Source organism: Beta vulgaris, chromosome 2 (assembly GCF_026745355.1).
Source record: "Beta vulgaris subsp. vulgaris cultivar EL10 chromosome 2, EL10.2, whole genome shotgun sequence".
Classification (NCBI taxonomy): Eukaryota; Viridiplantae; Streptophyta; class Magnoliopsida; order Caryophyllales; family Amaranthaceae; genus Beta; species Beta vulgaris.
Window position 1 is genome coordinate 37,805,593 of NC_079203.1, and position 13,212 is coordinate 37,818,804.

Below are 13,212 nucleotides of genomic sequence, written 5' to 3' on the forward strand. Positions count from 1 at the left end.
AAAACTTGGTAAACAAAATTTTCAAGGATCTAATATATATTGTCGTATTCAAAAATGTAAACTTTTAAAAAGAAATGCTAAAAACTGAAATAAAGCAAAATTTGGTAACATCTTCCGACAACATAGGGAACTAGATGAAGGTTTGGAATTGCTCCAAACTAAGTTATTACAAGATCCTTCAAATATCTACTATCAACAGAAGCAACATAGATTATTTAAAAAAATTTATAAACTTTTTTCTTATCAAAATTCTTTTTGGAAACAAAAATACCGAGCGAATCATCTCTCTCTTGGAAATTATAATACTAAATATTATCATGCATTTGCGGCCATTCGCAAAAACAAAAATCAAATAAAAAAAATTAGTCAATCATAATGGAGATAGCATTACAAATCCAGATGCTATTTCCTATCTTCTATCTTCTGGATTTAGTTTGAGGTTCACTTCAAATTCAAATTGTAATTATGACAAGATGAATGATTTTTCATTGATCACCCCTATTATTTCCAAATCACATAATGAGGTGCTAATGGTTGATGTATTGAATACAAAAATTAAAGAGGCTAATTAAAGTTGGTTCAGTTCATGCTAAAAATATTTAAAATTTAACATCTTTAATATAAAAAATGTAAAATATATAAAAATACAGACAGTATTTGTATTTAATAAACACAAACGGTAAATAATACGTAAATTTAAACTATGCTATAAGTTTTTTTTTTAAGAAAGCACATTATATAACACTATAAGTTAATAATCTTTCTTACACTTTTTCACTTTATATAGTTTTTACTTCTCCATATTTGACTTGCACCTTAAAAAAACAAATTGTCCCTCCCACCTTTACGTCCATAGAAAGTAGAAAGTAGAAAGTAGAAACCAAGCAAGGGCATAGTAGTAAAATTACACTCCCTGAAATCATCGACCAAATTGAAATCAACATTTCCAGCTTTTATCGTTTTTTCTCTTCAGAAAACTCTCAATTCTCTTCCCTTTCTTCTCGACAGAAAGAGTGAAGAGACACATTACAAAAACAAAAAAAACATAAAAAACCTCAAAACCCAAAAATCCCATTTATCATTCATCTATCCTACTCAAATCCCTAAATTTATTTTCCCCCAATTTTTTCAAAATTGCTCCCCCCAAATCTAACGAACTGGATTCAGGTGGAGGTAACGGTCAGATCAGGTATCGATCGCCATCATCGGCGGAACTATTTGCAGAAGGTCAAAATCCGCCATTGTTGTCATCAAACCCAGTTGGAGTTTCATCATCTTCATCACCTTCATTATCTGATCAACCCCATTTACAGGACGCACACCACTCGTTCGACAAAATGCTTAAGAGAAATAAGTACCAACAAGAGTCTTGTTTGGATAAACTTTACAGATTTCGTGGAGTTGTTCTTGTGATTACACTCCCACTTTTGTTGATCTCGTTTGTTTTGATCATGATGCCAAGACCCACTGATGAAGGGTACTCTCCTAGGAAGATGAAGACTGAGTATAATCGATATGCTGTGATCTTTGATGCTGGCAGTTCTGGGAGTAGGGTGCATGTTTTTTGTTTTGATAAGAATTTAGATCTTGTTCCTATTGGAAATGATCTAGAACTCTTTGCTCAGGTATAGTTTTGATATTGTTATGGAAATGATTTCTTATGACGATTCATGTTAGCCGACCTCGAATTGTTTTGGGACTAAGGTTTTGTTTGTTTTTCTTGTTGTTGATGGTGGTGTAATTTGATGTTTTGGGTAATTGCTAATGATTGAGGGGGTTGTTTGTGAAAAGGGTGTTTTTTGTTTGTTGATGATTCTGTTTTTTTACTGGTTGTTGTGGAGTTTGTGGGATTTTATGATTTGTTTACAGAATGGATCTGTTGATTACTGAGGGAAATTCATAACATTTGCTTTATAATTGAGCTTAGTTTGAGTAAGCTTTTACATTGATGGGGTTGGCGATTTTGGTTTGGTTTGTAGGTTTTATGTTGTTACTGATTCTTCATGGAGTGGAATTTTGGGGATAGATGTGGTGCATTGTACATTGCACATTGTACATTGGAAGAGAATTGGTATAAAATTGAAATGCATGAGAATTGTTGTGTTAGTTAAGTTACTGATCTAATGGACTATGGCTCTTTGACCTAAGATTTTGATTTATGGTTTGGGAAATGAAATTATAGGACATGATCTTTCTTTACTTGTTATCTTAGACATGCAAACGATATACAAAGTATATGATATAGTACAGCAGCAGGTTGGTGATGAGGGATCTGTATAGCCGAACTGATGTTAGGGGGAAAGGTAGATTTTTCTTCTAGGATCTATTAAAGATTGAGGTTTTGTTTTTTTTTTTTTTTTTTTTTTGGGGGGGGGGGGGGGAGATGTAGTGTAACACCCTGCATTCATGTTACCTTTAGTTGTATCCTTTTCCCTATTTCTTATTCTTTAGCATTTGCAATTATCTGGAAACAACCGAGCTGGATGTTTTTCCTCAGTTTCGCTTGTGTTCTGGACTTTTTGTCAGGCTAGTATTTATTCTTTTGTTGAAATGTAGCAGTGGTTCTATCAAAGGCAAGGATGAACCAATATCCACCAGGCTTGCAAGTTGCAAATTATTTTCATGATGTAGAAATCTAGAATGGTTGGATCTTTGGATTTTTTTTATTGTGGTTTTGGTCGATGTTGTGTCTCAAAGTGTATAATTGAATTTAGTTTCATACTTCTACTTTTCCTGCTCTGCATAGAGTAAAAGAATTACATTTGTGATACATTCTATCTAATATTCCTTTCCCATTTTGGTCTTGTAGAAAAAACCAGGTCTAAGTGCTTATGCGAATGACCCTCAGGAAGCTGCCAATTCACTAGTTTCTCTCCTAAAGCAGGCCGAAGATGTTGTTCCAAGGGACTTGCTTGGGAAAACTCCAGTTAGAGTGGGGGTGGGTTATTTTATTGGTGGTTCTTTCTTTCTAGAACGTTTTATTCCCCAACGAAATTTTATTGACAAATTTACCTGAAAATTCTGAATCATTGTCATTTATAGGCGACTGCAGGTTTGAGGCAATTGGCTGGTGATGCTCCTGAAAGAATTTTGCAATCAGTATGTTCTTTAGGCCCTGTTTTTTGGTGCATCTTTTCTTTATTGTCAAAGAATTTTTAACAGCAGATGTTTCCGCTTCCCAATTTTCTTCTTGATGACATTGGTTTTGTTTAATTTACATAGGTCAGGGATCTGCTGAAGGATAAGAGTGATCTGAAATCAGACCCAAATGGGGTCACGGTCTTGGATGGTACCCAGGAAGGGGCTTTTCAGTGGGTATGTGATGCACATTCTGTCTTTTCTTATATTTCTTTTGTTGCAATATCTTGCTGGACCAGTGTATAAACATTTCTTAATTCTTTCCATCCAAACTTGCCAGTCAAGTTGCCTACAATGGAGAATTCTGTTTGCAGAAAACAGTTTCGGTTCTCTATCCTGCTATGTGCTTCAGATGTGTGTGTTTATATCTCTATTTCTTATTTTTATGCTACTTCGGCACGAAGTTACTTGGTTTAATTAATTTGAGGGTATCTTTTATTTGTTGTCCCAGCTTTTGTTTCATAGCCTCAATTGTTGTAGGATCCATCTAGGTTGTACGTAAAACTTGTTGGAGCTCATGTTATTTTTTCTAACTAATAACTATTAGTGGATTGTTTTTTTTTTTTGATGATTTAGTTAAGAAATCGTTAAGTAAAGGGTAATATAGAAAAGCAATTGATGAGTTTGTTAAGTAAAGGGTAATATACACTTCTGCTGTTTCTTTGTTAATTGCGCCTTCCCTTTTTAGGAAGTTTCAAATTAGTTGCAACATTGCTTTATTTGGTAATGTGTTATCTCTATCTCTATCACATGGGTCCCTCTTTTTATTTCTCTCTATTTTTCTCCACTTCTCAAAACTTGTGCCTCCCCTCCATGTTGCAACTAAAATGGAAAGGAGGAAGTAAATGATATGTGGGTAACTTTTAGCAGAAATAGTGATGATGAGTGGCCTGCTTACAATTTTTTTTTTTCTTCTGGTTTCTTCTGTTGCGGGAGGAAAGGAGAAATCAAAATTAAATTATCTGGTTGGGCCTTATAATATATGCGTTTGGGTAATTTTACAAGTAAAGACTTTACATTGTGTATTTTATTGGTTTATACTAATAATGGTCCATGTTGCCAGTTGGACCGGTGAGGCTTTTCAGTATGCACTGGGGCTGCGTGTCATTTACTAAAAATAAGAAATTTAATAAAACTAAAAATCTAATATGTATATATTAATTTCATGTTAATAGATTTTTAGAGATTTATTTCTTTTAGTAATGTTTTAGATGTACATTGGATTTATGAAAAATGATGAGTTTTGTGCTGTCTTTAGGTTTTCTCAAAGCCAAAAAGTAATTATTGCGATTTGTGTTTATTTTGTTGACTCTCTCATTGACAAGAAACCTTTAGTTCCTAAGAGAGTTGGGATCATCCTTTTTATTTCTCTCAGGGTATTTTAGCCTTCAATTGTTTATTGTGCTTGTTTTGAATTGTTGGCTTTATTGTGTTTAGCTTTTTTTTTGTTGCCTACTCGGTCCATTCTTAAAAATGTTTTTCTTCTTATATACCTTGTCAACAGTCTTTATTACTGCTTTTCTCCCATGGCAATCAAGGCACATACCTGGTAGTGCACTCTGGCCTTTTCCTTTTGTGTGAGATCTGTTTTTTTTTTGACTGCCGCTGTAGAATGTCTCATGATGAATAGCATACTTTGTCATAATATTTTTTTTTCTTTTTTTCGGTTTGTTGGTTTATTTGTGTGTGTGTGCTGCGTGCGCATATGCTTTTTTTCTCCTTCCTGCCTTTCCTTCCCACTCCCTTGGGAAATCTTTTATGCTTGTTTTTTGACGCTCCGGCATGACGAGCATAGAGGACCTGAATGTATGTCAATTTGGAAATTGATGAGGTTTTCTTAATATGTGTGTAGGTGACTATAAACTATCTTTTAGGAAACTTGGGGAAGAAATACCCACGTACAGTGGGGGTAGTTGATCTTGGAGGTGGATCTGTTCAAATGGCATATGCTGTTTCTGAGACTGACGCTGCAAAGGCTCCAAAGGTATCAAATGGTGAGGAGGCATATGTGAGGGAGATGTATCTCAAGGGTAGAAAATACTACCTATATGTGCACAGGTCAGCAATTCTTTTTTTTTCAAAAAAAGCTTTGTGCTTTTATTTTCTAATTTCCTCGTTTTACATATAGTACTAAATGAAAATCCTACTGCAATTTTTTCAAGCTCATTGAAGCAGCTATTTTGCAGTTACTTGCACTATGGATTACTAGCAGCTCGTGCTGAGATTTTGAAGGCAGTTGGAGATTCATCAAATCCCTGCATTTTGGCAGGCTTTCATGGTATTGTGAAAACTCCTTTACTTTCTGCTTTTTATATCCATAGTGTTTCAGCTACTGACCATTGGACTCTTCACTTAATGGATGTTTTTGAAATTTCTTTGCAGTGCTTCGTTGCTTTTTATTATTGCAAAGTAGCAAGTGGTTGATTATTTCCCATTTTAGTTTCACTACATAGGCATATCTAAGATAGTTAATTGATTCTCAGACCCATCTTGCTTCAGTTTAAGGCACTGGGTGATTGATTTGTTATGATATACTTCTTTGTGGAACATTACACATTTTGGCCCTCCTACAATGCTGAAGTAACTTTCTTGACAATTGTAATCTCTTAAAGCCTTCTTTCTGCGAATGTCTGCCATATCGACAGCCTCTTGAGAGGCATGAGTTGTTTGTTGTTGATGGTAATTATTCACTTGATTCATTGATTGGTTCACATTCCTTGGTGGTATGTAATCTAATCGCAAATGAAAATAAGTTGGATTTATTTTCTTTATGTTCTGTACATGCCTTGTTCAAATTTTATAATGTAATCTCCTAAAACTTGACGGGTCCTTTTTCTTGGTGATATTGGGTAAACAAGTAATGGTTAATACCTATCAGATCTTCACATTTTGTTAACCAAAAGATAGGTGATATATGAAGGAATTTGTTTCTTTTCTTTAAAACTCCTTATTGGATCTTTGATCGGCACTCTTTTCCTGCAAATATGATTTGCACAAATCACTTGAGGTTCATTGGACAGTGTTATAACTTATGCTTGTTTAGCTATATTGTGGGCATTCTGTGGCTTAGTTAGTTCAGCTCTTTGATTATTTATTGCCATCTCCTCAAATTTCGTTCCGCTTCAAATTATTTGGTTCACCAATATCTTTTAACTTAATCATATCACATATTGTAGTTCTCATATTCATCACAACTCACAAGGCATAATTAATTCAATTTCTGTCAGAATTTTGATATTTGGCATTTTGCTCATCTATGCTTACATCTACCTAGCCACCTAGGTGACACAAACTTGTCTGTAATCGAACCTGATTCATTCTTAGTTCTCATGTTTTGCAGATTATAATTCTTAATGTTGATTGACTTGGATCTCGTAGATTATCTTGGAGGTTAACTGCTTACTACCATTGCATGTAATTGACATTGAAATTCTTGCTATTTTAGGGACTTACAAGTATGGAGGTGCTTCGTATGAAGTATCAGCTTCTCCAACTGGTGCGGATGTGGATTCTTGCAGAGCATTCACTTCAAAGGCTCTGAAAGTCAATGAAACATGTACACACATGCAGTGCTCTTTTGGTGGTGTATGGAATGGTGGTAGGGGTGATGGACAGAAGAATCTGTTTGTTGCTTCATTTTTCTTTGATAGAGCAGCTGAGGTATTATCTATAATGCAATTGCTACTATTCTGCTTTTTTTGTCTAAGTCACACGTTTTCGTGGTTGAACTTTGACCCTTGTTTACTCTTACTACATATTGAAAAAATTATAAGCTACTACTATAAATGTAATAATGTAGTGGTTTGATTTACGAACATATTTAAAGAGAAGATAGTGCTCAAAGTGCAATGTTGAGAATTGTGTGCTTTGTGTTAAAATTAGAATTACATGGGTTACCAAAAATTTCCTCTTTCCTTGATAAACCACAAATTTATATCAGATACATGTAAGTGGTGCATATCTCCGTAGCATCTAAAGGTGATCTTTGTGAAAATTAAGTCCCTCAACACCTGTATTTTTTTTTTGGAAAATACCTACAACACTCCTGAATTCTCCATAATTAAAGCCACCAATTGTTGGCTATTTGCATATATCGGAGATACATTGGGAAAAGCTCTTTTTCCTCTCCCTCCCCCCTTCCCCCACTCCCCTTAACAAATATATTTAACCCAATTGTTGACTGTTGTTTCTGCAGGCTGGTTTTATTGATTCAGAAAAGCCGGTTGTCACTGTAAGACCTTCAGATTTCGAGGAGGCTGCTAAGCTTGCTTGTGGCACCACAATTGAAGAAGGGAAGTCTAAATACACACATGTTGAAAGCGATAATCTGCCTTACCTATGCATGGATCTCATCTATCAATATACGTTACTCGTAAATGGTTTTGGTAAGTTGATTCTCAGATCTTTCTTTATGAAAACGAGATATCCGTTGGGGCCCTTTTATTTTCTAATTCTCCATGTGCTTATACTTCATCCCTATACAGGCCTAGCTCCTTCGCAAAAGATGACATTGGTGAAGAAAGTACCATATGGAAATTCTCTGGTGGAAGCGGCATGGCCACTAGGAAGTGCTATCGATGTCATGTCATCTTTGGCTTAATTAGGAAATTCATCGCCGTCGAGGCAATTCCTCCCTGGCTAGTCTTTTTGTCGGAATCGAGTCTCGACCATGCTGTGCTAGTATCAGCTGGGTCACTGGCTACCAGAAGTTTTGACACGGCCTCTTGTTCTACAGATCTGTACCAAATTGGTTTAGAAAATTGTTGTTGGTTGGATGACATTGGAAAATAACTTGGATACCAGTGATATCTTCTTTCATTATTTTTTATTGTAATTATATTTTTATACTAAAATTCAATCAACTGATTGATAAATGATCAATTGATAGTAATTAGATTATTTCCAATAGAAGAATATATTAAGAATGGCTGTGAACATCCTGTGTTCGGTTGAGCTTAAGCATATGTTTTTGTCCGTGCCTCCTATTTTTTAGTACAATTGTACCATTTCTCATTCGTGATTAATCCTTGTGCCGCTAATCACTTGATAAAATATATGAATCCTTGATTCTAAACCTCAAGCAGGAAAAAAGTACTAATCACTCGAGTCAAAGGCGGGTTGATGAATTTCGTTATTATGTTAGTTTGTTAACCAAGTATAAAATAGTAATTTTGATTTGGTTATCTAATCATATTGATTTTCTTGATTATCTCTAGATTTTAGGTTGTTAGTTAGGAAGTAATATATCAATTAGGAACGCTCTTTTCTCTCTTCCAAACCCTAGTCACTATAGATTCATAATTGGATTCAAGGAATGCCATTGATAAATTTGTCTATGGTAAGTAGCTTATGAGTTATCTGAGTTATGATAGATCTCTTTTTCTTGTCAGGTGAACCATTATCCTATAATTAGATCGCTTAATTATATCAATGGTCATTATGACTCTTTTGTCATCTATCACATTTTCGTAAATACTTGCATCTTCCTCAATTCGATATAGGTTGATCATGCATTAAAGGCTAAAGCCTTGAATTATGTTAATTAATCTTGATACTTGCATCATATTAAAAAAACGTAAAATTGGCGCAAATAACACGAACAATTAGTTTGGTGCATCAAACAGTACGAATTAAACGAGGTGTGAAGCACAAGACGAACTTTATGACATATAAAACACAAATGATAAAAAGAAAAATTGTCACTTTTCTTCCAAAAAAAAAAAACCACAAACCCTCCATTTCCTTTTTCTTCCTCATTCTCATGAGTTGATGAGTTATCATCCCCTCCAATCTACACTCACACTATAGTCACAGAGAGAGTAGTTGCAGACATACATACACTCTACACTCCCTTCTTTCTTCTCTCTAAACCAAAAACAAACAACAATGACAATCCAATCAGTGATAATCCAGAAACTCCTGAGCACAAACGCACACTTAGGTCGTCGAATCACCGCCCACCATTTCAAACCCTTTACCTACGGCACTCGTAACGGCGCATCCATCATCGACTCCGATAAAACCCTAATTTCTCTTCGTAACTCTCTCGATTTCATCTCTCACCTTGTTCGCGCTAAATCTCGCTTCCTCTTCGTCAACACAAACCCTCTTTTTGATGACATCTTCGACCACATGACTCGCAAGATCGGCCATGGTTCCTTTCTCTCTCCTCAAGCTCAGTACTGGCGACTTGGTGGTTTTTTGACCAATTCTGCTAGTCCTAAGAAGTTTCGTTCTAGGAATAAGAAGATTTGTTTTGCGCCTGCTCAACCTCCTGATTGTGTTTTTATTTTGGATTTTGATAAGAAATCTTCTGTCATTAATGAGGCTGCTAGACTTGGTATTCCCATTATTGGTTTAGTCGATTCCAGTGTGCCGAGGGAGGTTTTTCAGAAGATTACTTATCCGATTCCGTGTAATGATTCTGTTCAGTTTGTTTATATGGTGTGTAATTTGATCACCAAGACGTTTTTGCTTGAGCAAAAGAATTTGAGTTTTGGTGATGCTTCTACTGCTGATGCTGAGAATGCTGAGAATGCTGATAATGCTGATGTTGATACTGATCCCAGGTAGCGTTTTCGGAACTTATTGAAAAGTTTTTTTTTTTAAGGTTTTAGAACTTATTGGAGCTTATTAGTACTTATTGGAACTTTTTATAAGGTGTTAGAACTTATTGGAACTTGTTAGTATTTATTTTAACTTATTGGAACATTTTTGTAAGGTGTTACAACTTAGTGGAAATTATTAGTACTTGTTTGAAATTATTGAAACTTGTTAGTATTTGTTAATTGGAACTTGTTACTTGTTAGTACTTTTTATGAACTTATTGGAACATTTTATATGGTGTTAGGACTTATTGGAACATTCTAAAAGGTGTTAGAAAATTTATTGGAACTTATTAGTTATTAATACTTATTTGAACCTATTGGAACATTTTGTAAGGTGTTAGGACTTATTGGAACTTAATCAACTTATTAGTACTTATTTCAACTTATTGGAACCTATTGAGAATGCAGCCTTAGAATGCTTTGGGAAGTTGGATTCTTGAAATTTGAGTAATAGTGTGGTTAGAAAGAACTACTTGTAGGGTTTGGAGAAACATAGTGGTGCTTGTTTAGCTCTGTATTAATTGGTTTTGTGACTTGTGCTTTGTGATTGAATTGGATTGGATTATTTGGGTTACGTACGACTATAAAAGAGATCAGTATAGAATAAAGTGATTTGGATGAACAAGGGACAGAAGAACTAAAGTAAAATGGTACTTTTTCTCAACAAAAGGTTTCTCTTAAGTTTGTTCGAGTTCCTGAAAACAATTAGTATGCCAATAATGCAAGAGCCAGGATTTTCAATCTGGGGTAGCATAAATTGTTAACCAAATGACGGTTCGTAATACTAGAACATAAGTCACATTAAAAAACACTTATAACCCTTTTAAAAAGATGACACTATATTATTATATGGTTCATAATACTATATTCTTTAAAATTACATTATGAGAGAGTTCTTCCAATAAAACTCTACGTACCCTACTACTCTATCGTAATCAACCCTTTTATAGCCGAAGAATTTTCTCTCCCTTATAATGTAATTCTGTAGAACAAAAAATAAGAAACTGATGAAAAACTTAACGTTGATTTAACAAAGGCGTACATTATAGAATAAAAAAAAAAAATCAAAGCTACAATTTCAAAAGATAAAAATATTCAAAATATAGTGTAGAAAATGAAAAAATACATGGATACTTTATTTTAAAAATCCAAGAAGATTCTCTTTATAATATATGTGATTTATAAAAAGTTGAACCTTTTTATTCGAAATTAGGGGAGTGCGATGTATTTATAATATAATGAAAGGCAACTATAATTAGAATAAACTTTGTTATAATATGAAGTATTATATTGTTTTAATTTACAAGTGTAATTGCAAAAGATGGAAAAGATTAGGGCACATGGGAAATTATAGAAAAAGGAAGGAAGAACAAAGAGAATGCACAAAAAGTAGATTAATAAAAACAACAAAATGTTACAGAATGAACAAAAGTAGATTAATAAAAACAACGAAATGTTACAGAAGTACTCGAACCTGAGACCTCCATGTTGTCAGTAAAGTGTACCTACCACTGCAGCAAGCAGGTTTCATCAGTTATACACTGCTGGATTTTGTCTATAACACAGTTTCTTATTCTTTTTTCTCCCAGCGAATTTTTTTTTAAAATTACCCCTTGTTACTTAGTAGATCCACCCCTGCAATAATCACCCCTGCAATAATGGGAAATTGCAACTTTTATGTCTAAAAAAAAAAGAAAGAGTCATTGTAGTTCTTTTTTGCTCTATTTATTTACTTCATTGCCAGATAGGAGTCTAGGGTAAATTTGAAGCGCATTGGAGTTGATTTTAATACCAGAAAGTAGCATAGATTGGTAGCGAGGAGACTAAAGAACTGAATTTTAAAGCTGATTGCCATATTGTGAGTCATATAAAGCAAAAAAAAAAAATCTGTATATTATGTGAATCATGTCTAAGAAAGACTGGAAAGAGCTGGATGCATGAGTATGTGCTGAAACTTCTCATTTCTGAGAATACAGAGAACATATATGCAAGAAAATAACTAACCAACTCGATATAGTTCCATGATGTGAATTTGCACTTTTAAGGGAAGGCACAGTTGCGGGATATAATACGGGCTTCAGTTGTTTCAAATTGTTGTGAGGTTTTGAAGGTATAATTCTAAAATCACATATCTTTTATATCTCTGATTGTGTGAAGCTTCGAGTGCTTTTTGTTTAAATTTTCGCTAACTGTGAGCGCGAACCGAATCATGTTTATTTGCAATGTCTCTTCGGAATGTTTTCCTCTTCATGCATGGAGGAATCCATTGGATGATTTGTTTTCTCCCATTTTGTGGCTTGTTCTTATTGTGTTAATTTGATTTTGAAGTGGAGAAGCAAAGTTGACAGACGATAATCAATCTGCGGAAGAGATGAAGGTTGTTTCTTATTCAGCTTGAAGGTGTATTAATGGTATTGATCTGATCTAAAAGAGTATTTTCTTCCCTTTTTTCTTCTTTTTATGTTCTAAGAGAAGCCCCTAGGGTACTGAAAGAGTATTTATGGTGTATTGTTTCTGCTTTACTGCTATATGGACAGGTACGAATGCAATTTTCTTGAATTTTGCTAATGTAATTTCCTTGTTTGTCTCCACAGAGTTTACCGGGTGGATAGAACACAGTAGATTTAGGATGAACGGGCTCAGCCGATGTTGATCGTGAAGTAGTTGCTGCCATTCAGCAGACATGACTCTTAAGTAGATTGTTACAATACTTCTTTGGATTATATGCTGAGGTTCTTCTCACGCTTATTTTTATTAATCGTTAAGAGAACAATTTTGTAAAAATTGTTCCTTGTATGGTCCATTTTTTTGATAAAATCCGTTCTTGCTGAAGTTGAATCTGATAACTATACCCATGCAGTTTTTTGTAACAAGAATAAACCATTTTGATTAATGAAACGCAGGTTATGCCAAAAATGACATACGCCTTAAGAGCTTGATCCAGTTAGATTGTGCAATAAAGCTTTAGTTTTCTTATGTATTAGATTTTCTTGTAGTAGAGATGTCCAAATTCTGCAACCAGTGGTGGAAATATGAGTTATGTTTGTCAATTGCAGTGTGAAAATATAAATTGCCTGTGTGGAGTCTGGTTTTGATATCAAGGTATTGGCCCTATGTGGTCTAGAGGATTAGGGTTAAATTAAAAATTTAACTAATAGAAGCTTTTGTGGATGTTCTGTAGACAGCTATTTGGAAGAGACAATTAGGGCTGAAACTCTAATTATCATAACAGAAATGTCATCATAAATCTCAATTTGAGGTGTCTTTCCATATGAAATCCAAAGTTATATATTTCTTACATATGCTCCTATAGTCTTATCCAAAATGTAGTTAATTTAATACTACTTCTGTTTTTTTTAGTTGCAACATTTGATTATTTTAATATACTCACTATAAAGGTAAATGTTGTATCTAAAAAAAAAAAAAGTAGATAAAAGAAAATCTATGTATCATACTCTAATGCTTT

General features: G+C 34.2%; 2 protein-coding genes across 2 annotated transcripts; both read left to right on the plus strand.

Annotated features, from left to right (window-relative positions):
• The first annotated feature begins 903 nt into the window (after window positions 1-903).
• On the plus strand, window positions 904-8,073 carry LOC104886770 (apyrase 2). The gene is made up of 9 exons (XM_010671276.4): window positions 904-1,625; window positions 2,810-2,938; window positions 3,043-3,099; window positions 3,223-3,315; window positions 4,991-5,196; window positions 5,325-5,416; window positions 6,584-6,798; window positions 7,334-7,523; window positions 7,623-8,073. The coding sequence occupies exons 1-9, from the start codon at window positions 1,338-1,340 to the stop codon at window positions 7,736-7,738; spliced, it is 1,386 nt and encodes a 461-aa protein (XP_010669578.2). The 5' UTR covers window positions 904-1,337; the 3' UTR covers window positions 7,739-8,073.
• Window positions 8,074-8,776: 703 nt separating this feature from the next.
• LOC104886769 (ribosomal protein S2, mitochondrial) lies at window positions 8,777-12,689 on the plus strand. Its single transcript, XM_010671275.4, has 3 exons — window positions 8,777-9,707; window positions 12,075-12,157; window positions 12,341-12,689. The coding sequence occupies exons 1-2, from the start codon at window positions 9,025-9,027 to the stop codon at window positions 12,142-12,144; spliced, it is 753 nt and encodes a 250-aa protein (XP_010669577.2). The 5' UTR covers window positions 8,777-9,024; the 3' UTR covers window positions 12,145-12,157; window positions 12,341-12,689.
• The last annotated feature ends 523 nt before the right edge of the window (window positions 12,690-13,212 follow it).

Bases quoted from the DNA above. Each gene is read 5' to 3' on its own strand.
- LOC104886769 (XM_010671275.4), top strand. From the start codon at position 9,025: ATGACAATCCAATCAGTGATAATCCAGAAACTCCTGAGCACAAACGCA. The intron at 9,708-12,074 runs GTAGCGTTTTCG...TTGATTTTGAAG, and splicing joins GATGTTGATACTGATCCCAG to TGGAGAAGCAAAGTTGACAG.
- LOC104886770 (XM_010671276.4), top strand. From the start codon at position 1,338: ATGCTTAAGAGAAATAAGTACCAACAAGAGTCTTGTTTGGATAAACTT. The intron at 3,316-4,990 runs GTATGTGATGCA...ATATGTGTGTAG, and splicing joins AGGAAGGGGCTTTTCAGTGG to GTGACTATAAACTATCTTTT. The intron at 7,524-7,622 runs GTAAGTTGATTC...ATCCCTATACAG, and splicing joins GTTACTCGTAAATGGTTTTG to GCCTAGCTCCTTCGCAAAAG.